This window comes from Schistocerca nitens, chromosome 4 (genome assembly GCF_023898315.1).
Source record: "Schistocerca nitens isolate TAMUIC-IGC-003100 chromosome 4, iqSchNite1.1, whole genome shotgun sequence".
Lineage (NCBI taxonomy): Eukaryota > Metazoa > Arthropoda > Insecta > Orthoptera > Acrididae > Schistocerca > Schistocerca nitens.
This window is the reverse complement of record NC_064617.1, coordinates 517,005,760-517,030,061: the sequence shown is the minus strand read 5'-3', so window position 1 is coordinate 517,030,061 and position 24,302 is coordinate 517,005,760. Positions and strand designations below refer to the sequence as shown.

General features: G+C 43.7%; 1 protein-coding gene across 1 annotated transcript in view; it reads right to left on the bottom strand.

The window, feature by feature from the left end:
- The window catches only part of LOC126252408 (dual specificity protein phosphatase 22), a 571,353-nt gene that overhangs the window by 112,068 nt on the left and 434,983 nt on the right, over positions 1-24,302 (bottom strand). The window contains exon 3 of the mRNA XM_049953298.1: positions 17,841-17,965. Within this exon, the coding sequence (XP_049809255.1) occupies positions 17,841-17,965 (125 nt within the window). The remainder of the gene's footprint in view (positions 1-17,840; positions 17,966-24,302) is intronic.

Genomic DNA, 24,302 nt, shown 5'->3' with positions numbered 1-24,302 from the left:
TTCAGATGAGGAGAAGAAAGACTGCAAATGGTGGTGGCACACGTCATATACTAAATACAACGCCATATATACAATGTGAAGAGAAATTTCCGCACATGGAGGTCGGCGTGCGATTCCTCACCCAGAGTCAAGACAAACGTTTATGTAGCACAATCGTATCTGGTACATTTTGAAAACACTTATACGAAAACGAGGAGCTGACAACACCGTCATATCATGCATCTATCGGAATGTGCAGAGGGAACGTGTAACTTGCCCGCCATACCATACCAGTCGTTGGAGCTCCCTGAGTATGCTGCCGTGATATGAAACCCCCATCCACCATGGAGCTATAGCTATTTTATAGATATCCGTTCCCTTATTCTCCCCGTTTATAAGCAGAACATCAATTTATCACATGACATTGGGATCCATTAAACTGTATGCATGTGTCTACTACCAACGGTCCCGGCGGAGGTTCGAGTCCTCACTCGGGCATGGGTGTGTGTGTTTGTCCTTAGGATAATTTAGGTTAAGTAGTGTGTAAGCTTAGGGACTGATGACCTTAGCAGTTAGGTCCCATAAGATTTCACACACACTTTTTTCTACTACCAACGGCCTTGCCGCAATGATAACATCGGTTCCCGTCAGATCACCGCTGTCGGGGATGGGCTAGCACTTGGACGAGTGACCATCCGGTCTGCCGAGCTCTGTTGACAAGTAAGATGCACTCAGCCCTTGTGGGGCAAACTGAGGAGTTACTTGACCGAGAAGTAGCAGTCCACTCTCGTAAACTGACATACGGCCTGGAGGGCGGTATGCTTACCACATGCCCCTCCGTATCCGCATTCAGTGACGCCTGTGAGCCGAGGATGACACGGCGTCCGGTCGGTACCGTTGGGCCTTGATGGCCTGTTCGGAAAGAATTTAGTTTAATATGTGTTTACTAAGCACGCAGTGCACAACCATAATTGGTCCTGTCAAGTTTATGCAGGGCGGCTTCCCGATGGAGTAAGCAAACGATGAATACGTCGATATGATTCTGGTGCTGGGTGCATCCGACACCCAAGCTGTTGCTGCTGCTCATGCGTATGCTGCACGGCACCATCAAAGACGCCATCCCGATAAAAATGGTTTTCGTTGCCAAGAGCGACGCCTTCGAGAAACCAGTAATCTTCGTCCGCAAGTAATGGGTTCTTCAAGGACTAGGCGTACTCCACAAATCCACAAACAGAGGGTGAGATTCTTGAAACAGTTCACCTGTCACTTCAGCGAAGTATCCGTGATACTGCAAGCTAGTTCCAAATATCTCAAAGACTGATTGTTGAAGTGTTTCCCGATGAAGAACAGAATCGGTATCACTACACGTCAACATCAGCGGTCAGAAGACAGCTCTCGACGAGTACTGTTTTGTGAACGGCTTTTGCACCAAGAAGAAGATAACGAACATTTTATAAATAACGTGATATGGACTGACGAATCTAGCTTCATTTGTGAAGGTATTTTCAGCCATTATTGGTCGGAACATAACCCACACGCCACCCGTGAACGTGGCTTTCAGGCACGCTTTGACATAAATCTGTGGGCTGGATTCGTAGGAGGAGTGCTTTTGGGCCCTTACCTATTGCCGGACAAGTTGAATTCGCCCCTTGATCGTAAGTTTCTTTGCAATACTTTGACTGACGCGTTAGAAAACGTTCCTCCTGGTATTCGGCAACACCTGAGGTTTTAGTAAGAGGTGCAGTGCCACACTTTGGAATGAATGTAACTGTTTAAATGAAGCGTTTCCAGGGAAATGGATTGGTCGTAGAGGTCCAATATTCTAACTTCCACGTCCCACGACCTTAATCCACAAGATTTTTATTTAGGGAGGGGGGAACTTAAATCAACAGTTGTATAGTACTCCACCCATGGATGCACACGACCGAATAGCTCCTGTGCACACCGCTTCGGCAATGGTAAATGCGGAGGTGTTGATTAGGGTCCAACAAAGTACGATCCAGCGAGTGGTGAAGTGTTCACAAATGCATGGTGGTCGGTTTGATTATCTTCTCGAAAGTTAACGTTGCTCGTGCTGGACGTTAAGTGTTCAAAACTGAATTATTATGCATAGAATGAAGTTCAGTATAGTGTAGCTTACGTATTGTGCTTTCGTTCCTCGCTGATTACAGACAATGTTACTGAATCCACTGTTATTTTCTATTGGCTTTATATGTGTCATGGACGAAACAAAGTGGTGGTTTACGTCTCTAAGAATTTCACGTTATGTCTTAACTTTTAAATGGAGGTAACAGCAACAGAAAGAAATGCACAAGATACTGCATTGTGAAATTGTATATTGGGTACAATTTGATGCTATAACCGAAAAATGTTTGGCGCGAATGCGTCTCGAACATCGGCGAGTCTGCTTATCTGTTCTTTACGGCACTGCCGCGACTCACTGAACTTCAAAATGGTTCAAATGGCTCTGAGCACTATGGGACTCAACTGCTGTGGTCATCAGTCCCCTAGAACTTAGAACCACTTAAACCTAACTAACCTAACGACATCACACACATCCATGCCCGAGGCAGGATTCGAACCTGCGACCGTAGCAGTCTCACGGTTCCGGACTGCGCGCCTAGAACCGCGAGACCACCGCGGCCGGCGACTCACTGAACTAATGGGACAGTTCCAGTTCAGCTCAGAGTTCATGCTGGCTGTTCTTGGCCACCCTGCACCCCGTTACAGCGTTGCCAGAGTCTGTTTGACTTTTTAATCGCATTTCTATAAAAGCCACTGACGGGAATACGTTTTGTCAGATAACCTTTCAGAAATATCCAATACTTTGCTCTTAGTAGCAGAAGGTTTAGATATAGGATGGACTTTTAACAGCTGTAAGAGTGAAGTAAGTATATTTACCAATGACCGTCCATTGACTGTCTTCTTGGGGTTTACGTCCTATACGTATCGGAAATAAAATGTAAGATCTAATCCGTCTGTATGTCTGTTCTTAAATTTCATTTCCGATAAGTATCGGAAATAAGAACCAAAAACCGAAATACAGAACGTCGACAGACTTTTACTCTCTCTCTATGTGCCACATCAACCATTATGAATTCGCTGTAAACGAAACAAGTCCTTCATTTTTTGCACCGCTATTGCTATAGTCTTTGCATGACGTGTCGCACAAACATCTCCAGTCTCCAAATTTTTTCAGGAACTCTGTCAACGTTTTGTCCCCTTTTGTACTCTGTAGAACATCATTTAATCCCGTGTGCTGTGACAGAAGACGAATCTTTGTCGGTCGGTTGGCACGACAGCGCTACACACGACACAATTTATTCGGTGAAGTGATGGGAGGGCGGGAGGGGGCGGCCTCGGCTGTCGTGTGGTCCTACCCGCCCTACATCCCGACAACGAAAGTTCATCGGTCGGTCGGTCAAACCGCCTACACACGTCCAATTTGTTGGACGCTCTGTGTGTGCTTGTGTAGGGCCCTTAAGTGTCCATCATCACAGATTAAATAGCTTACAACGGAATATTCAAAGACGTTAATTAAAATGGTATCACATGAATAAGGAACGTGTGTGTCTAACAGTAAAACATAAAATGTTGCAACAAAATCCATACTTAAAATCAGAATAAAACGTGTCAAAGTGGTGTACATGTACAAACAGAAAATCCTTTTGCATGACAAATGAAACATGACATTGGGTGAAATGTGGCTAAATGAAATGGTAATTATTTCATTGAAAATCTCCATGGTGCTAACGCATTCAGAGAATAGACCATCCGGCGCTGCGTCTTGCAGTGTTTAGCTTTCCTGTGGCGCTGTTCGTGGCGGCAGACACGCTCACTATGACGCCGGCGCCCAGTGTACGGGGCACCGTGTCCAGCTGCTCCGGCGCGCGACGCTGTTCGGCGATAGTAAATTCCTCAACACATCGAAACAGGCTTTAAAGTTAAACTCACTCCGTTCAAATGGTTCAAATGGCTCTGAGCACTATGGGACTTAACATCTATGGTCATCAGTTCCCTAGAACTTAGAACTACTTAAACCTAACTAACCTAAGGACAACACACACATCCATGCCCGAGGCAGGATTCGAAACTGCAACCGTAGCGGTCGCGCGGTTCCAGACAGTAGCGCCTAGAAACGCTCGGCCACCAGCGGCCGGCAATGCGAACCGAAAGCACTTTTAATTTGACTACACATGGAATCTTAAAATCACTTCCCGTCTGATCAATACAGAACCTTCCACAGTACTGGCAGTTGATCTTCTAGATTCAGTATTTCAAGTATTTATTGCTGTTGTTGCCAACTTTTTGACGTTGCCTAGAGCCAGTCGTGCTTTTTGCCTGAAACTCTATCTTAACTTTAGTTCTTCTGAAAGCTTACCAACTTTGTCGGAAAGTGCACATGGCAAGAAACCTCTTGTCGACGTGACCTACGTTTTCCTTCTTGTCACGTGTTTCTACTTTAGTTTATTACGTAAGTTTGCTACAACACGGTCCCTATATCCGTTCACCCTGGCTACATGTATAATTACGTTCAGCTCTTCCGCTTTGTCCTTTCAGTCGACCGGGCGATTTAACATTCAGTTAATCATGACAGTAAAATGTGCCCATTTAGGGTGACAAGATTTTGCATGCCAAAAACTTAAGTACTGAAAAAAATCATATTGGTTTCAGTTCTCAGCTCACGTTACTCGGCAGGCAGCGCAGTCGGCTCGAGGAAGAGGAAACAAATGCGAGACAGAGGGATGTGTGGCCTGTCCCTAAAAAAAGATTCGCCTCCCCATGTGCACAACAGCTGCAGCATCTCGGCCACAGATCTGCAACAGCCTGCTCCACCAGCAGTATTGCCGTGCCATATGCAAGCATTGCCGTCTATTAGAACGACATTGCTGCAACGTTGGTGCAATATTATTGCAACCGAAAAAAAAAAATGTTCAAATGTGTGTGAAATTTTATGGTACTTAACTGCTAAGGCCATCAGTCCATAAGCTTACACACTACTTAACCTAAGTTATACTAAGGACAAACACACACACACACACCCATGCCCGAGGGAGGACTCGAACCTCCGCCGGGACCAGCCGCACAGTCCATGACTGCAGCGCCTAAGACCGCTCGGCTAATCCCGAGCGGCTATTGCAACCGAACATTACCGTAAATTATGACCAGTGTTGTCGCACCCTTAGACTCAGTGACACCTTGCTCGGTAGGTGGAGAAGGATACGGAGGGGGAGGAATACGTTCTCATCTAACATTCACTTTTTTTTTTTTTGTCATCAGTCTACTGACTGGTTTGATGCGGCCCGCCACGAATTCCTTTCCTGTGCTAACCTCTTCATCTCAGAGTAGCACTTGTAACCCACGTCCTCAATTATTTACTTGACGTATTCCAATCTCTGTCTTCCTCTACAGTTTTTGTCCTCTACAGCTCCCTCTAGTACCATGGAAGTCATTCCCTCATGTCTTAGCAGATGTCCTATCATCCTGTCCCTTCTCCTTATCAGTGTTTTCCACATATTGCTTTCCTCTCCGATTCTGCGTAGAACCTCCTCATTCCTTACCTTATCAGTCCACCTAATTTTCAACATTCGTCTATAGCACCACATCTCAAATGCTTCGATTCTCTTCTGTTCCGGTTTTCCCACAGTCCATGTTTCACTACCATACAATTCTGTACTCCAGACGCACATCCTCAGAAATTTCTTCCTCAAATTAAGGCCGGTATTTGATATTAGTAGACTTCTCTTGGCCAGCAATGCCTTTTTTGCCATAGCGAGTCTGCTTTTGATGTCCTCCTTGTTCCGTCCGTCATTGGTTATTTTACTGCCTAGGTAGCAGAATTCCTTAACTTCATTGACTTCGTGACCATCAATCCTGATGTTAAGTTTCTCGCTGTTCTCATTTCTACTACTTCTCATTACCTTCGTCTTTCTCCGATTTACTCTCAAACCGTACTGTGTACTCATTAGACTGTTCATTCCGTTCAGCAGATCATTTAATTCTTCATCACTTTCACTCAGGATAGCAATGTCATCAGCGAATCGTATCATTGATATCCTTTCACCTTGTATTTTAATTCCACTCCTGAACCTTTCTTTTATTTCCATCATTGCTTCCTCGATGTACAGATTGAAGAGTAAGGGCGAAAGGCTACAGCCTTGTCTTACACCCTTCTTAATAAGAGCACTTCGTTCTTGATCGTCCACTCTTATTATTCCCTCTTGGTTGTTGTACATATTGTATATGACCCGTCTCTCCCTATAGCTTACCCCTACTTTTTTCAGAATCTCGAACAGCTTGCACCATTTTATATTGTCGAACCTTTTTCCAGGTCGACAAATCCTGTGAAAGTGTCTTGATTTTTCTTTATCCTTGCTTCCATTATTAGCCGTAACGTCAGAATTGCCTCTCTCGTCCCTTTACTTTTCCTAAAGCCAAACTGATCGTCACCTAGCGCATTCTCAATTTTCTTTTCCATTATTCCGTATATTATTCTTGTAACATTCACGACTACAGCGTAAGAAAACTGGCGTAGTCATAACTGACAAGGTTGTAAGACAAATCATACCTAACATTATCGAACATTGATAATTTGCCGCGCGGGATTAGGCGAGCGGTCTTAGGCGCTGCAGTCATGGACTGTGCGGCTGGTCCCTGCGGAGGTTCGAGTCCTCCCTCCGGCATGGGTATGTGTGTGTTTGTCCCTAGGATAATTTAGGTTAAGTAGTGTGTAAGCTTAGGGACTGATGACCTTAGCAGTTAAGTCCCATAAGATTTCGCACACATCTGAACATTTTTTGATAATTATTTTGAATTCAGGGTTGGGTTGTTTGAGGAAGGAGACCAGACAGCGAGGTCATCGGTCTCAGCGGATTAGGAAAGGATGCGGAAGGAAGTCGGCCGTGCCCTTTCAGAGGAACCATCCCGGCATTTGCCTGGAGTGATTTAGGGAAATCACAGAAAACCTAAATCAGGATGGCCGGACGAGGGATTGAATCGTCGTCCTCCCGAATGCGACACCAGTGTCTAACCACTGCGCCACCTCGCTCCGTTTGAATTCAGGCTTTGGCACTATAGGCACTGAGAGATACTGTAAATATTATCAGTTCGAGGTCTCTTTAGTAAGTAACTCTTCTGTAACACTGCGGCTTTATTCTGACTACTGCTTTTAGAGAAAATACTAATCAGTGGAAATCTGACTTAAAACTGATGTGTTACTGCAAACGTTAACAACTTCTGCATCAGTTGTTCAAGTGCTCTTCGTTAAGTGTTTCAAAGAACGTCCCGTTAATATCGACAGCTGATAAGATGAATCACTTTAGTTTGCTACTGGCTTTGATCACAAATAATCTTTCTGAGGCACAGAGGTCGTCTCCTTAGCGTCGGTATTAGAACCCATTCACAACAACGGATATGCCCACACTGTGTCGGTAATAACATTAGTAATCGAATACAAGTTCATATTACGTCATGAATGTTATTAAGACCTTCTTCATTATAATAAAGGAGTATAAACTTTACTATCATCTACAGGTCTTCGTCGAAAATTAAGATGAAAATGTGTCGAAGCATCAGTATTTGAAAAGTAATTCCTTCCAGTCTACTGCAGAATACCACAGTACTCTAGACTTTACGCTTTAACACCATCGCTTCTGATGTTTCCTCCGTTTTTTTCTTACTAATAATCACTACAGTGGCTGTTGCTTATACTTTACAAACCCAGTCTATATTGTGTTTTTGAAAAGAGACATAACATTCTACAAAACACGTCTGTATTTTAACAAATTACGGTAAGACTAATATTGTTCAACATATTTTAGATATTAGGTACTATTCTACAGTCAGAAAGACATCTGTACCACAGGGAAAACAGATATTAGTTATCGGAAGCTACAAACAGTTCAACTAACAGGAACAGTACCAGTAATTTCAGTAAAAGTGTTTTGTTTGAGAAAGGAATAACAATGAAAGGCGTCAATCAATGCGCCTCTCGTATAATTTTGTTGTTCTGCCTTATCAAGCTCGGCAGGTTTATCTTTTCTCTGACTGCATTTCTTATATTTTCCATGACAGGAAGAAAAATCAGACTGTGTGTTTATTCTCATCTTAATTACAACTGAGAGCTGGCATAACATGTATCTACAACCACCTGTCATAAACATGGATGATTGAACGTTTTAAATGACTATGGCTGTAATTACAAACGTGTGCAACTACACTAATTCAGGTGGAAGTTCTCGGTTTAACTTTGCAGTAGGTGGTGGTGTTTAGTGTTTAACGTCCCGTCGACAACGAGGTCATTAGAGACGGAGCGCTAGCTCGGGTTAGGGAAGGATTGGGAAGGAAATCGGCCGTGCCCTTTCAAAGGAACCATCCCGGCATTTGCCTGAAACGATTTAGGGAAATCACGGAAAACCTAAATCAGGATGGCCGGGGACGGGATTGAACCGTCGTCCTCCCGAATGCGAGTCCAGTGTGCTAACCACTGCGCCACCTCGCTCGGTTATTGCAGTAGGAGCCTGGGAAAACAGTTGAACGTAATCTTGGAAGCCAGCTCTGGTGGCGACAGTCTGTCGCAATAGTCTGTCGTCACTCGCGGCTGCGCGTCCTTATACGTACGGCCACGCGGTTTCTCTTTCCGAATCCAAGCGTACCGACCCTCTCTTCAAAATTTCAGCCGTTGAACGGAGGAGAAAATTTAAGATACAAAAAACCAGGGGTTCTCTCTCCTATTTTCTGACCGGAGGAGACCCCTGTTCTTACTAGCAATGGCATCTTGGTGATTGGTCAGTGGTCAGTGCCCCCCCCCCCCTCCCATCAAGATTGTTCTTTCTCTGTACGCAAAGGCGAGGCATTTTAGACTTTGGAGAGAAGTTACTGCGGCGCAGAGGAGTCGCAGTATTAGTCGCTGCTCCTTGGTCAAATATGACGTGTTGTTTTTGTACGCACATGAACAGTGATTTCTCGATGGAAGTTAGTTCGATTTTGAGTTGGGATTCTATATAACGAATAAACTATCGACAGGAGCATTGCGAAATTCTTTCAAGTGATGGCCTCAGTATTGTTTTACGTAGATTCTGACGCAACTGAACTTGGTCCTCAATTGGACACGATTCAGTTTATGCGTCGTGTGCTCAATTAACTCGCATTATTATTTCGCTATGAGCCACGAGCTGTCTTTAATGACTCACTGATAAGAAGCGGTGAATCTTGCTTGCGATTATTCGATGAGTTCGAGTTTCTGTGTATGAGTGATCGCACGTCCATGTTGCGTTTCCTTAGTCCCCAAATCATTGCTGACTATCAATGATCGGTACGTTATTTTCGTCTGCTCTTATGTAACCAAAGGATCGTTATTATTGTGTATGTTCCATGTAAATACAGTTTCAGGAGTACGCTCCATCTGTTAAATAAATTGTTCATTAAGCCTGTACTTAGCTCGTCCAATATTCCCCAGTGTATGGATCTCCGACGATTTGGCTCTCAGAGCCAGATAGATAATGATGAGGAAGGTTTTTAGTGCGACGGATAGCGCTCAACTACGGAAAGTTCTTGCTATAAGTAGAAAGTCAGTCGCACCATAAAGCGGAGACAACTTTAACAGAGAGCGAGAAATACATGCTGTATAAATGATTGTAAACACACTCCAATCAGAGGTGGCACGCATCGAAAAGACCGACCTGGCAATGTTTCAAGCTACTTATTTTGATTCAGAAAAAGAAAAGAATTATTTTGTACCACTGAGTAACTGAAAAACATATGCTATTTACTTCCTTAAAATTTGAGAAATAGATACCGCTTGGAGTATTGCGAGCCCTTAATGCAGCTTGTGGGACTTCTGATACGGAGATGTGTGTAATGAGAGCCACTTTCCATAAAATACAACTAGAATATACACAAACAGTCACCCTAAGATCTAAAATGAGAACAGACAGCAAATAAATTACAACACTACCATACTCCTAAGAAGAATGTACATCACTTGACAGAGCTCTTACATTCAAGAACCAATGTAAGAATAAGAAGATGAAAATCGCCACGTGAAGCAGTCTAATTCGATAACTGGCTGTGTCATAACATACTCGAGGCCTCACCAAAGACACTATAGTGAGGCACTCGTAATCGCATGCCAGATATATAAATACAGTATACGGGTATCCGATACATCTGCAGGCCGACTACAGGCATGGAGTCCACACCAACACACAACTTTGTTACGTAACCGGAATAGCGCCATTGCCAGCCTGTAGACAAGGTGCTGAAGAGACTACGATTATTAGCAGTATCCGAAGGATGTCGAAAGAATCGATATTCAGTACACCAGACGTGAACTGTGACTATGTAAAATGACAAGCCACACGTTTCAGTGCCCACTGCGCCGAACACCCTGCACGCATGCAAGCCATTACCAGTGGCTTCGATGTTGTTAAGTTGTGGTCTCATATAATGCCAAGGGACACATTAAATCTCACCTATGAATATCCAGCATGTAACGCGTGTAAGTACAGATATTTCTGTTGGGGGCTAACTACTGAACGACATTATCAGTATCTACGTTATTTGCAGACTAATAATTACAGCTGTTGGAGTAGTGTGTTTATTAGGTTAATTAGCACCTCTAAGTACATGTGGCAAGAGCGCGCTATTATGCGTATTTTCCCCTCAGTAGAAAGTTAGGTGTTGAAGTGTGGACACATGGATGCTAAACGGTTAGTCTGTATTGACAAGCGGAGTCCATTTAGTGGTGCAGTTACGTCAGGTCGTAAAGTTTGTGATGTGTTTGTGGGAAAACTGTTAGACGCAGAGAAAACACAAACAGCACACAAGTACCGCATATAAAGATATCGGCACTAATACCTGTTACATCCAGTATACACTCCTGGAAATTGAAATAAGAACACCGTGAATTCATTGTCCCAGGAAGGGGAAACTTTATTGACACATTCCTGGGGTCAGATACACCACATGATCACACTGACAGAACCACAGGCACATAGACACAGGCAACAGAGCATGCACAATGTCGGCACTAGTACAGTGTATATCCACCTTTCGCAGCAATGCAGGCTGCTATTCTCCCATGGAGACGATCGTAGAGATGCTGGATGTAGTCCTGTGGAACGGCTTGCCATGCCATTTCCACCTGGCGCCTCAGTTGGACCAGCGTTCGTGCTGGACGTGCAGACCGCGTGAGACGACGCTTCATCCAGTCCCAAACATGCTCAATGGGGGACAGATCCGGAGATCTTACTGGCCAGGGTAGTTGACTTACACCTTCTAGAGCACGTTGGGTGGCACGGGATACATGCGGACGTGCATTGTCCTGTTGGAACAGCAAGTTCCCTTGCCGGTCTAGGAATGGTAGAACGATGGGTTCGATGACGGTTTGGATGTACCGTGCACTATTCAGTGTCCCCTCGACGATCACCAGTGGTGTACGGCCAGTGTAGGAGATCGCTCCCCACACCATGATGCCGGGTGTTGGCCCTGTGTGCCTCGGTCGTATGCAGTCCTGATTGTGGCGCTCACCTGCACGGCGCCAAACACGCATACGACCATCATTGGCACCAAGGCAGAAGCGACTCTCATCGCTGAAGACGACACGTCTCCATTCGTCCCTCCATTCACGCCTGTCGCGACACCACTGGAGGCGGGCTGCACGATGTTGGGGCGTGAGCGGAAGACGGCCTAACGGTGTGCGGGACCGTAGCCCAGCTTCATGGAGACGGTTGCAAATGGTCCTCGCCGATACCCCAGGAGCAACAGTGTCCCTAATTTGCTGGGAAGTGGCGGTGCGGTCCCCTACGGCACTGCGTAGGATCCTACGGTCTTGGCGTGCATCCGTGCGTCGCTGCGGTCCGGTCCCAGGTCGACGGGCACGTGCACCTTCCGCCGACCACTGGCGACTACATCGATGTACTGTGGAGACCTCACGCCCCACGTGTTGAGCAATTCGGCGGTACGTCCACCCGGCCTCCCGCATGCCCACTATACGCCCTCGCTCAAAGTCCGTCAACTGCACATACGGTTCACGTCCACGCTGTCGCGGCATGCTACCAGTGTTAAAGACTGCGATGGAGCTCCGTATGCCACGGCAAACTGGCTGACACTGACGGCGGCGGTGCACAAATGCTGCGCAGCTAGCGCCATTCGACGGCCAACACCGCAGTTCCTGGTGTGTCCGCTGTGCCGTGCGTGTGATCATTGCTTGTACAGCCCTCTCGCAGTGTCCGGAGCAAGTATGGTGGGTCTGACACACCGGTGTCAATGTGTTCTTTTTTCCATTTCCAGGAGTGTATTTACTAACTTTTACATCATGTGCAAATTGTTTGGTTACAACTAAAAAAAGAAACAAATGAATAATCATGTGACACAATAGCTGTATGTCGCATGTAAAGCAGTTATCATATATTTAAAAAATAATACATAACCAATAGTAGCTAATGCGCCAAATCAAGATGTTTCAAAAATATTTAAAAAGTGTAAGCCATTGAACTTTAAAACAATGTCGACAGATACAGCAATTACTTTGAAAACATTGATAACCGTCTGACTAAGCTCATTATTTCGTTTCAATACACCCACGAAATTTTTATTGCCTAGATTGACAGAAAAGAGCAGTAACGGGGTTTTTGTTACAAGAGGTGTCTGGATGAGGCATCGATTCACTTGCAGTATCACTGGGGAGTAGCTTGAATCAGCGTGTACTGTCTGCGTCTTATTACTGTTCTAAATGTTTAAGAATAAACAGTGTTTTCGTATCAGGGAACGTTAGTGGCATAAGCTTAAGAAGAAATTTGTAGATGTGTCAGAAACATAAGCATACCTATACATTAGGCACAGGATAAGACACCCCTACAGCTGCATGTTTTTAATACGATGAGAGACAAGGCCGGTTTGGATCTTTACATCCAATTTGTAACACAGGAACCTGTCTAACTTTCTTTGATAAATATTTCACTTCGTAGTCAGACCATAAGGAATTTCCTCTCAGTCCAGTAATGAGCCTTACAGCAATTGTGGGGAAAGCTAATACCACATTACACATTTAAAGTAATCGCAAAGAGACCATCGATAACATTGGCAGGTAGGCAGCTGTCAGCGATACTCAAAAGTAAGATGAATACTTACATGACATAGAATGATGAATCCGCCAATTGATAAGTGGATTAAGTCACTCCAGCTTGTAAAACGTTATTAAGACTTATGTGAATGCGCAGATGCAAGTAATATTCAAAATATCTGAAAAAAGGTATGTGGACTTGGGACTAACTTTCTGTCGATATCGCAGCCATTACGAACGGAGAGAGAGCTTGCGTTGAGCATGTATGGGGATCGAAAGCGTCCCTTCTTCCAGACATTCAGAGTTTCTGCATTTCCAGACAGGGATCTCAGACCTGATCCTGCGAAATGCTAGTCCCGTGTCAGAACCACCAAGTCACCTCGCTTGGAAAATACTACGTTAATGTTGTTACGTTTATGACTCACACCATAGGCAAGAAATGCGACACCCTGCTGCAAAACTCGTTTAGAGGAATCACCCGGTATAAATTCCGGCAGAGAAAAATAAATAGATCCCTAACGTGATCGATCAGGTATAGCTCTTGCAGACCTTACATAAACTACTGAGCAAAGCTGGCGAGCATGTCTTATCGTCCGCATGTGAAAACCAAAAAAGTATTGTTCGTTTTTTAGTGGTCATAAGGACAACTCCCGAATGCAAGTCACAGCAAATAGATGGATTTTTGTAGAGAAAACTGTATACATAATAACAGCTCAAAAACTCCACGTAGTACTGGTTACTTGCAGAAGACTCTGCTTTTCCACATTTCAGTTCATCAGTGAGCACTTGCTCAAATCGAAATGATCAACGCAACCATGTGTGAAACATGGCAGATGGTTTAGTATTTCTGACATTGTTGTGAAAGACAAACTGATATTTCGTAAAGGTAAGGTGTAAACGTCTGACAGAGACGAACAAACTAACAGACAGCCAAAGGATAATGGCATACTTTAGTGAAGTATGCAATTATCATTTGGCTGCAGCAGGATGCAAAAAGGCATGACTGTCTTTTAGCTCAACTGCTAATGAGTCCTCGGGATACCACGCTAGGAGAGAAACAGAACAGGATTTTATGGATTGGAAGCATAATTGCTCCAAATAAAAGAAAAACATGTAACACAGTCTATGAAAAATGGCTTGCGTCGCTGTTGTTGTATATGCACGGAGTCTCTTCCAAGTGAAACATTTTGCAGAGAGGATCGCTTCTGTTAATTATAGGAAAACGATATATAATTGTATAAAGATGGTATCTGTCCCCAAAAGAACAGATACCATTGATGATCGTGCAGCTTCATCAATGGTATCTGTTCTTTCGGGAACAGATACCATCTTCATATAGTTAAAGGCTACCCGGCCATTGACCTTCTGTGCGAACGCGCACACTTTGCGCGAACTCTTACGGGACTTGTCAGCTTAGTCTGGCGCGAGTAATGAGTGAATGGGCAAATATCTATTAGTAACACTACGAATGTAGGTTGTGAACAGTTGGGAATGTGGGTCTCACGGGAAGCGCGCAAGGGATAAGTCCCTGCACTCGCACTATCCTCTATCATTTCAATATACAATTGTATCGTTTAATCCATGAGCCACGTTGCCAATGTCAGTACGCATCCACATCAATGAATGCCTAAATGTTGCGATTTACAACCATGAAGGGAAGAAACCGTTGAAACCTTCAGTTGAGAGGAGCTCAAAACAGTCAAGTATGAAACTGCTAAAATTTTCCTTTTATACATCTCCGCCTAATTCCCACTTTAGTATCAATCCATTCCCATCTTCTTTTTCTCCTTCTCCTTCCTACTTCCCCCTGCTTCTTCCCCTTTGATTTTTCCTTTCTCCTTTTTCTCGCTTGTCAAAAACCTGGGCCCTCAACGAAACAGCAATCAAGGCACGCGACCTCGGCTGCCATACCGTACACAGCATTGCGTGTGGCTTCATAAAAGTTTCTGGAAGAATGAACATAGTAAAGTTTGACCCGTCAGGGTTTGGGAAACTTCCGATTTTCTTCTGGTGCCAATAGGCTTGACAGTTGGTCACGTGAGTTTAAAATGGTGTCTGAAAGGAAGGAAGCACTACTGTCACATTATACGCTCTTGCGAAAGTGAATTGAGGACAACTGATGTGTTAGAGGGAGATCAATCCTGTTGCCAGTGCTAGTGTTACGTGACTGTGATGTCCTCAGATCTTGCAATGGCTGCCAGCGTGACATAGGAGTGCAGGATGGGCAAGAAGTGACACATCAGCACATTCCATCGTGATCGGATCTTGAATACCCGACCCATATGACTCTCCATTACTGAGGACGTGGAGGCAGTGGTCTTTTTATGTGTGTCAACATTGTATCGTGAGTCCGGAATTTGTGAAAAACCACCTACCAATGGAAAGTAATAAAATGCAGAACCCCGCTATAGTGTGCAGATACCAGCGCTCCACACGTATACTCCCATCACTGCATAGAATAGGGCATGGAGACAACGACACGGCTAATGCCACACAGGATGAAACAGACTTATTATACGTGTGCTATCATCTCTCGTTGGCAACCGACACATAACCTACACTCTGAACCCGAGCTTGTGCGTTGTATATAGCATGCTAAAGGCGACTTGTACACTGAAAAAGATAATGAACCACAGCATAGCTCCAGTGGGGGCCAGCGTCGCTCTCTAAAGCTCCTGTTTCGAGTCCTTCTGAACTCATCTGGGACGCCATCACGCGACTTCAGCACACTTCGAAATAGTTCAAAGTTTCGTCTGTACAGCAAGGTTACAGATTTTTCGTGGTTCGCCCAAATCACTTAAGGCGCATCACGGGAGGGTTTCATTGAAAAAGGCACAGCCAACTATATTCTGCATCCTCCCACAATACTTCAATTCGATCTCCAACGATCTTGCCATCGTAACCACATTAATCTGGCTGCCTATCTACCAGTTTCCGTATATGGTGAGGCGCAGTTGTGTAGTCATGGATGAGGATGGATTCCCAACACTTTCGATGCTTTGGTGTTTACCTAAGCTCATATCAGCTTTCGTTCTCTGCGAACGTAACTCGAGTGGCTGTGGAGCAGGGCGGCTCCCCTAGCGCGTATTGCCCCTCTTCCTTCTAATGTCCAAGAGTCATGAGCGGTAGTTAAGTGGTCATGGATCAAGTTGGTTCCCCATCACTTTCACTGTCTAGCATATTGCCTACCTACCCTCCAATTTCGACGTGACATGGTCAGTAGCTAAGTGGTTATGGATCAGGATGACCCTCCAGTGCTTTCGCTGTCTCGGAATTCACTTATTTTCTTACCAGTCTTCGCGTGCCGTGGATAGCAGTTCAGCGGTCATGAATGATGATGACTTCCTAACGCTATCGCTGTCTCAGAATCAGCCTGTATTCTAACGAGAGTGTCACATTAAGTTCTTTTGTCGTCACTGAGCAGGATGGTTTCCTAGTGCTTTCTCTGTTGCGGAATTTGAATATTTTACTACCAGTCTACATGTGTCGCATGTAGCAATTGAGTGGTCGTAGATCAAGGACGTTTCTCAACGCATTCATTGGCTTGGAATTTGCCTATTTTCCTACCAATCTTGAAGAGTTGTCGGCAGTATCAGGAGGCTCCCCAGTGCTATCACTGTCTCGCAATCAGCCTACTTCCCTATTAGTCTTTGTGTGTCACGATCAGTTGTTTAGTGATCATGGGGCAGGATGGCTCCCCAGAGCTTTCCCTGTCTCGCAATTTACATATTTTACTACTACTAGTCTTCATGTGTTACATGCAGCAGTTGAGCGGTCATGGATCAGGGAAGTTGCCCATCGCCTTCACTGTCTCAGAATTTGCCTATTTTCCTACCAGTCTTTGAGGTTTGCGGGTAGCATCAGGATGGATCCCAGTACTATCATTGATTGTCTCGGAATCAGCCTATTTCCCAAACAGTCATTGTGAGTCACGGTCTGTTGTTCAGCAATCATAGAACAGAATGGCTTCCAAACTCTTCCTCTATCTCGGAATTTGCATATTTTCCTACCCACCTTCATCCACCACATGTACCAGCTGAGCAGTCTGGGACCAGGGAAGTTCCTGAACGGATTTATTGTCTCAGAATTTGCCTATTTCCCTGCCAATCCTCACGAGTTGCGGGCAGCTTCAGAATGGATCGGGATGGCTCCCAAATGCTATCACTGTCTCGGAATCGTCTTACTTCCTATTAGTCTTTGTGTGTAACAGTCAGTTGTGTAGTGGCCATGGAGCAGGGTGGCACCCCAACCTCTTTTTCTGTCTTGTAGTTTGCATATTTCTCAACCAGTCATGTGTCGCATGTATTCTCAATGCATTCATTATCTCGGAATTTGCCTAATTTGCTTCCAGTCTTTGTGTGTCACACTAAGACTCTGCAACACTTCCGCTCTCTTGGAATTTGCGTACATCCCTATCAGTCTTCATGTGTCACGGCCAGTTGTTTGGTGACCATGGAGCAGAAGGACTTCTCAACAGTTTCGCTGTCTCGAAATTTTACCAATTTTCTTACCACACTTCATGTATCGTGGGCAGCAGTTGAGCGATCACGGATCACGGATGCTATCGAGTTCTCGCCCAGTTTATGTCGCGGTACGCACCACCACAGGCATCAGGACGTCTGGGGTTGCCACGCGCCACTAGGTAAGTTTGTCCATATGCAATTACTGGTGAGTGTGTGTGTGTGTGTGAGAAATGTGTGGAGAAGCTGCACGCATACAGTGTTTGCGACACTGCGGCGAGGGGAAAGCGTCTTAGTTGGTAGTATTTTTGGAAGAGCGGGCCGGCTGCAGGACGCACCAGTGGATGAGGACGTTGCCGCCGCGCAGCCTGGCCGCGTGGATGAAGTCGTTGCACAGCGAGAAGTACTGCGTCAGGTTCTGGTCCGGCGTGTCCGACGCCATCACGCACAGGTAGTGCTTGTCCTGCAACACACGGGGCGCCGTCTCACTCTCCTCTGTCCTCTCCATGTAAACCACCTGGTCACGTTTCGTTAACAACCGAAAGAAACAGTACAGATATGATGGGATCTGTGGCTCTGACTTGATGCAAGCAAAGGTGTTTTTATCAACAAAATATTTGATCAGGCGAACATCCACTCAGCAACATGTCAATTGCACCACCGGTTTCGAGGCGTAAGGTTTCGTCTTCAGATGCCACCAGAGAATTGTGGAAACATAATAATCGCCACACACCTGTGTTTCCACAATTCTTTGTTGACACCTCAAGACGAAACTTTAGGCTTCCAAATCGGTCGTGCAATAAATATGAAATTACTGGCAACTAGAGCGGATTTTTTTATTGTGTTAAGTTTATCAAAGTGGATGTAAAAATCTTATATAGTGTATCTGTAGAAACGTATCAGTCAGGAGAGAAACGAAATGTAGTATGACAATATTAATAGAGCACTACAAATGAAATTAACATTTGCTATTTGTGACTTATGATTATAGGACGTAAAGGAAATATTATATTAAATATAAAAGTATTCACCCACTACTCTGAATCAGTGCTCCTGAAAGAAAATACATAAAAGCAATTGTAAAACTTGATATAATTCGTTTTATTTAATAGCTACTTCCACTCCTAATATATATGTTTTAACAGATGGTATCTAAATTGCCTGTGCGTGGTCTACTCTGTGTTAGTGTGTGTGTGCTTATGTTGTTTCTTATTAATAAATTTAAATACGGACTATATTCTTTATAATTATGAGGTAATACTGAGAGCTGATGGTTATCTACAACTTGTGCGGAAAACAGACTTCGGTTGTGCGAATAGAACGACAGGAAAGTTAGGAAGTATTTGGAAAAAGAATGAATTGATTATAGCATATCATCTTTGTCATTCAGTCTCTACATTAAGACGCACAGGAAATCAACGATGAATTCATGGAGAAATAATAAAAACTTTAAGGTTTGCCCATGACATAATAATTCTGTCAAAAACTTTATAAGATCAGGAGAACGAAAGGGACAGTGCCTTGAAAAGAGGTTATGAACATCAACAAAAGTATAAAAAAGGTAATGCACAATAGTAAAATCAAGTAATACTGAAGGATTTAAGCTAGGAAATGAGGCACTAAAATTGTGGATCGACCTGGCGTAGCAAGAAAACTGATTCATGAAATCACGTGACACCTTTCCATTGATCCACGGTCCAGTCTGGATTATGCCGTACACCCTGCAATCGTTGGGTCAAAATACGAAACCATAGGGAGCTGCGAAGCCCCATGTTCAATTATTAATGCTTGGGACGCAAAAATATAATAATTATTTTGTCAGTCAAGTGGAAAAGTAATTAAAACGAAGAATTAATGATACGGCTGTTGCGCTAGTGTCGTTCCACCTGTCAGCAGTGACTGTCGCAGATCTAGATGTGGTGATATGTCGCGACTCCGATCCGTGCTGTGGAGTTCGCTGTGAGCTGGGTTGAGTGGTGCTGACTGTGGAGTGCGGGAGGTTCAAATGGTTCAAATGGCTCTGAGCACTATGGGACTCAACTGCTGAGGTCATTAGTCCCCTAGAACTTAGAACTAGTTAAACCTAACTAACCTAAGGACATCACAAACATCCATGCCCGAGGCAGGATTCGAACCTGCGACCGTAGCGGTCTTGCGGTTCCAGACTGCAGCGCCTTTAACCGCACGGCCACCTCGGCCGGCAGTGCGGGAGGCGACGGGCGTCATCAGCGGAGTCAGCCTCGTGCCCCGTCTGGCAGAGTACACGCATGGCGTTTTGGAACGTGTGTCTCGTCAGTGTGGAATGTGCACTTGGGGCTGAGATTTCGGACATTTTGGACACGTACTGCGTAACCCACAAGTGAAAATGATTAGCTGGTGCCTGGAGAGAGAGGTATTTGAAGCCGATGCTTTTGCTAATGCTGTACTCGCTTAGTTGGAGTGACTGAGCTGCTTTCGTTCACTGGGTCCGTTTGTAACGTGTTAGACGAACTGGCCGTTAGTAATCAGCTTACATGTAGCAGTGGATGAAATTTCCACTGCGTTTATTGATTGCAAATTTTCAGAACCAGTTATCGTTTAAACCGATTTTCCTATATGTTCAGTGACCATTGCGTATTCATACAAACTTTTTATGTGCTGTTAGTGATACAAGGGAGGCATATAAAGAAGTCAACACAAATAAGCATAATTAAATGCTACTCTCCTCCAAATAATACAAATAACTTGACTTGCAAAGAGTAAACATGTCACAACACCTTTACATTTCTTTAAAGTAAATCAAGGACATTACATATTAAAGAATATATACTTTACGTTACTCATAATAAATCAATACAAATTATTTACAGTATTAAACTGTAGTGTTACAGCTTTATTACCAAATGTGTCCAAACACGACCAGCGTGCTGTTATTCTGTTCTTGGCTGCCGAAGGGCAAACGCCTGTAGACATTCATCGGAAAATGAAGTACGCATACTGAGCAGCAAGTCTGTCGAAAACCACCGTTATGGAATGCTGCTACTTCACGATGACGCAAGTCCCCATATCGAAAATGTCGTAACGCAGAAGCTATGCCTACTCAAGTGGGGGACACTTGAGCACCCAACCTATAGTCCCCATGCGATTATCACTCCTTTAGTCCATAAAAAAATCTTGAAGGGTGAAAGATTGCTGTTGGACGAGGACGTGCACCAGAGAGTTAAAGACCGGTCTTTTACCAAACGAGTATCTTCAACTTTGTGCGTCGGCAAGATGATTGCCTCGATGTTCACGGCGATTTTGCCTGATTTGCTTGATTCTGGACTGTACTACCTTCGAATTAAAACTTTTTGATCGTTCCTTATTAAAACAAATTATTATGGCCCTTTTTATATTTATGTTGTTGTTTCGGTCTTCAGTCAACAAATTGGTTTAATGTAAATCTCCACGTTTGTATATCCTGTGCAAGCATCTGCATCTCTGTATAACTACTGCAACTTACATCCATTTGAACCCTCAGTGTAGTCAAGCCTTGGTTTCCCTCTTCAGATTTTACTCCCCGTTCCCCTATCCTTCTGATGCCAAATAGACAACTTCTTAATGTTATAACATGTGTCCTATCAACTGGACTATTCTTTAAGTCAAATTGTCCCACGAATTTCCTTTATCCAATTCGATTTAATATATCCTGTTAGCAAAATACGGTCAATTCAGATGGAAAATAATACATTTGGCTCATTCTGGAACTAAAGGCAAAATTATTAATAACCCTCTTTGGGAAAAATTCATTCCTACTTGCATGGTACGTAAGCGAGGTGTTATTCCAGGAGTAGCTTTTGAAGTTCACGCGCAGGAAATGCTATCTGACACTAAATCGGTTGTTGAAGGTATGAACGTGAAGAGATTCATCAAGAAAACAATCAGTGAAAGGAAATTAACTATTAGCAAACTTCAGACTTTAGACTCGTAGATAATTTCCGTGCACATTATTTGTATGGCACTAGACCCGAAGTGCAGCCAAATGTGCTTCCAGCACAATGTAAGCAACGCGGTATATTCCTAGTGTTCGTCAACGTCATAAATACCTCAAATTAGCCACTGCTGCAGTGACGAGTGGTATGCCAAACTTGGAGAACATATATCAAACGTAGCTACCTAGCTACTGTTATAAACTGAAGAAAGCCTTCTCGCTAAGGATAAGAACTGCCGGTCTTAATTAGGAAGCACAAAGAGAAAGATGTTGCTGTACTCAACAACAGCAGTTCAAAGACGCTAAAGTCATACTTACTGAAGCTGTGGTCGTAGCGCCTCTGACAATAGACATAAGTATGTACACAGTTATCACGCTCACAATGCTATTCGATGTATGGTATTACAGATCATTCCTTCGGCTTCACCAACATGTTCGTCAGCAACAAGGCTGCCATTCACCCCCTAATACTTCTAGAACTTCCCAGAAACAGGTAAAAATAGGCCCTGTTGGAAATGTCTAACGCAGGCAATAAAGAATGTCAGTATCATTATAGAGGCAGATGTCCTCATGTTCTATTTCAATACCACTCGATCGACATTTCAGTAAATGTATTACTTTCCTACCCTAGAAAGTTTAACCTCTGTCCTCCGAAACGATGGGATGTGCCGGAAGATCTATAAACATAAATCCTTGTCGGATTCCTGGTCGTACCTTTGACATTACAACAAACGCGTTCATCAATAACAGCCGCCTATCATCAAATGTGAGACAGTTAACGGAGCAGAGCAGAATTAGACATCAGATTTAGCAAACATATTTGTATTATTTCGAATAATGGTCTTCAGGATGTGGTGCGCTCGGTCAGCTAAGAGGCCTCCAAACGCAAAAACATTTGTACAGAATGCCTTCCTGAAACGTGGTCCAAACCAAACAGACATATCCTCTTTAAAACCTTCTCTGTCATCAGGTAGACTAGGTCAGCGCCCATTCTCACGTGGGTAGATATTACATCCTCAGAAATGTGTGTTAACATCTCCCACAACAAGGTCGTGCGAATTTATTTACGGACTATATGGTTCACCCTGTTACCGGTATATGTATGGGACAACATCTGAGGTCATCAGTCCCCTTGACTTAGAACTACTTAAACCTAACTAACCTAAGGACATCACACACATCCATGCCCGAGGCAGGATTCGAAACTGCGACCGTAGCAGCAGCGTGGTCCCAGACTGAAACGCCTAAAACCGCTCGACCACCGCTGCCGGCAATCGGTATATGGCACGCGAAAAAGTAGAATAAGTGAAGTGTAATGGAAAGTGTGATTTCATCGCGCACATCCCAAACTGAAGGAACATGCATGCATACAGACAGTTCAGGATAAAAAGCAGTTACTATAATAGGAGACAATGAGCTGGTAAGACAGAACAAAGAAAAACATTTTTGATTACTTTTTCTTCGGTGATAGTTTAATACTATGTGTTTCTTCACCTTGAGTCCATATCTGACCTTGGTTTTTTGTATCGTGTACTTTTTCTCATGATGTCACTCCGTTATAAACCAGAAAATTAGCAAAAAACAAGTAATTGGAATGAAGAATGATTTAGTTTTTCAATACAAAGGAAGTTTTAAGGTCAGTATAAACATGAAAAAATAATTGCATATTCCTTGGCCTATATATACTTTTCTTTAAAGTAAAATAATACAGATTTATCTCCGAAAAATGGCCGTTGTACGTCTCAGTAAAATGACTAAAAGTAGTCTTCCAACGTACTGGTATTCCAGCGGAGCAGATACCGTCGTTTCATCGTTTTGATGTGATCATAAACGTGCTCACCTTTTTTCTGATTGACATCACTCCGAATTTCAGGGCAAAAACTAGGTGACTGTTCAGAAAGTGAACGTGAGTCTTACCAGTCTGGTTCTTTAACTTTTCCGGCATGTTTAATACATACAGACGTGGCGGTTCGAATAAAAATTTAAATCACGATATATTTTTCTCCGTGATACGATTTTGATTACATAAAGCCTATACTTGCCCCAAGCTATGCTCAAGTTACCTGTCAAAACCCCATGAAGATTCGTCAAGTAGTTTTAGATATTAGCGTGTTCAAATACACACGACGATGCTACAGTGTTTTTGTTATTATTATACAGGTAGATGTAGATATTTCTCAGTGGCACATCAACAGGTAATTGTCTGTCCATCAGAGCGCATGTAAGTCGTGTAGTTAGCTCATGTGAAAAAAACAGGATGGCTGCCATGCGACGTGACACAGATTCAAAAGACTGAATATAAAGAATGGCAAAGTATCTTGAAATAAATCCGAACGATGTAGATTAGTAACAGTGTACATGAGTATTCTCATCACATAAGTAATTTTACAAACCAGCACAAATATTTAAACCTTGATCTACGTCTACATCTATACGACTACTACTCTTCAGTTGACATTTAAGTGCTTTGCAGAGGATTCATCGAAACATTTTCAGACTACTACTCTACAGTTCTACTCTCGAGCAGCACGCGAGATAAAACGAACACTTAAATATTTCCGTCCGCTCTGTTATTTCCCTTACTTTATTATGATGATAATTTCTCCCTATGCTGGTGGGCATCAACAAAATATTTTCGCACTGGGAGAAGAAAGTTTGCGATTGAAATTTCGTGAAAAGATTTCGCCGCAACGAGAAGTGTCTTTGCCACACCAAACCGCGTGTCATATCCGTGGCACTCTCTCCCATATTTCGCTGTAATACAAAACGAGCTGCTCTTCTGTGAACTTTTTCTATGTTCTCCGTCCATTGTATCTGGTAAGAACCACTTAACGCGCAGTCCTACTCCAGA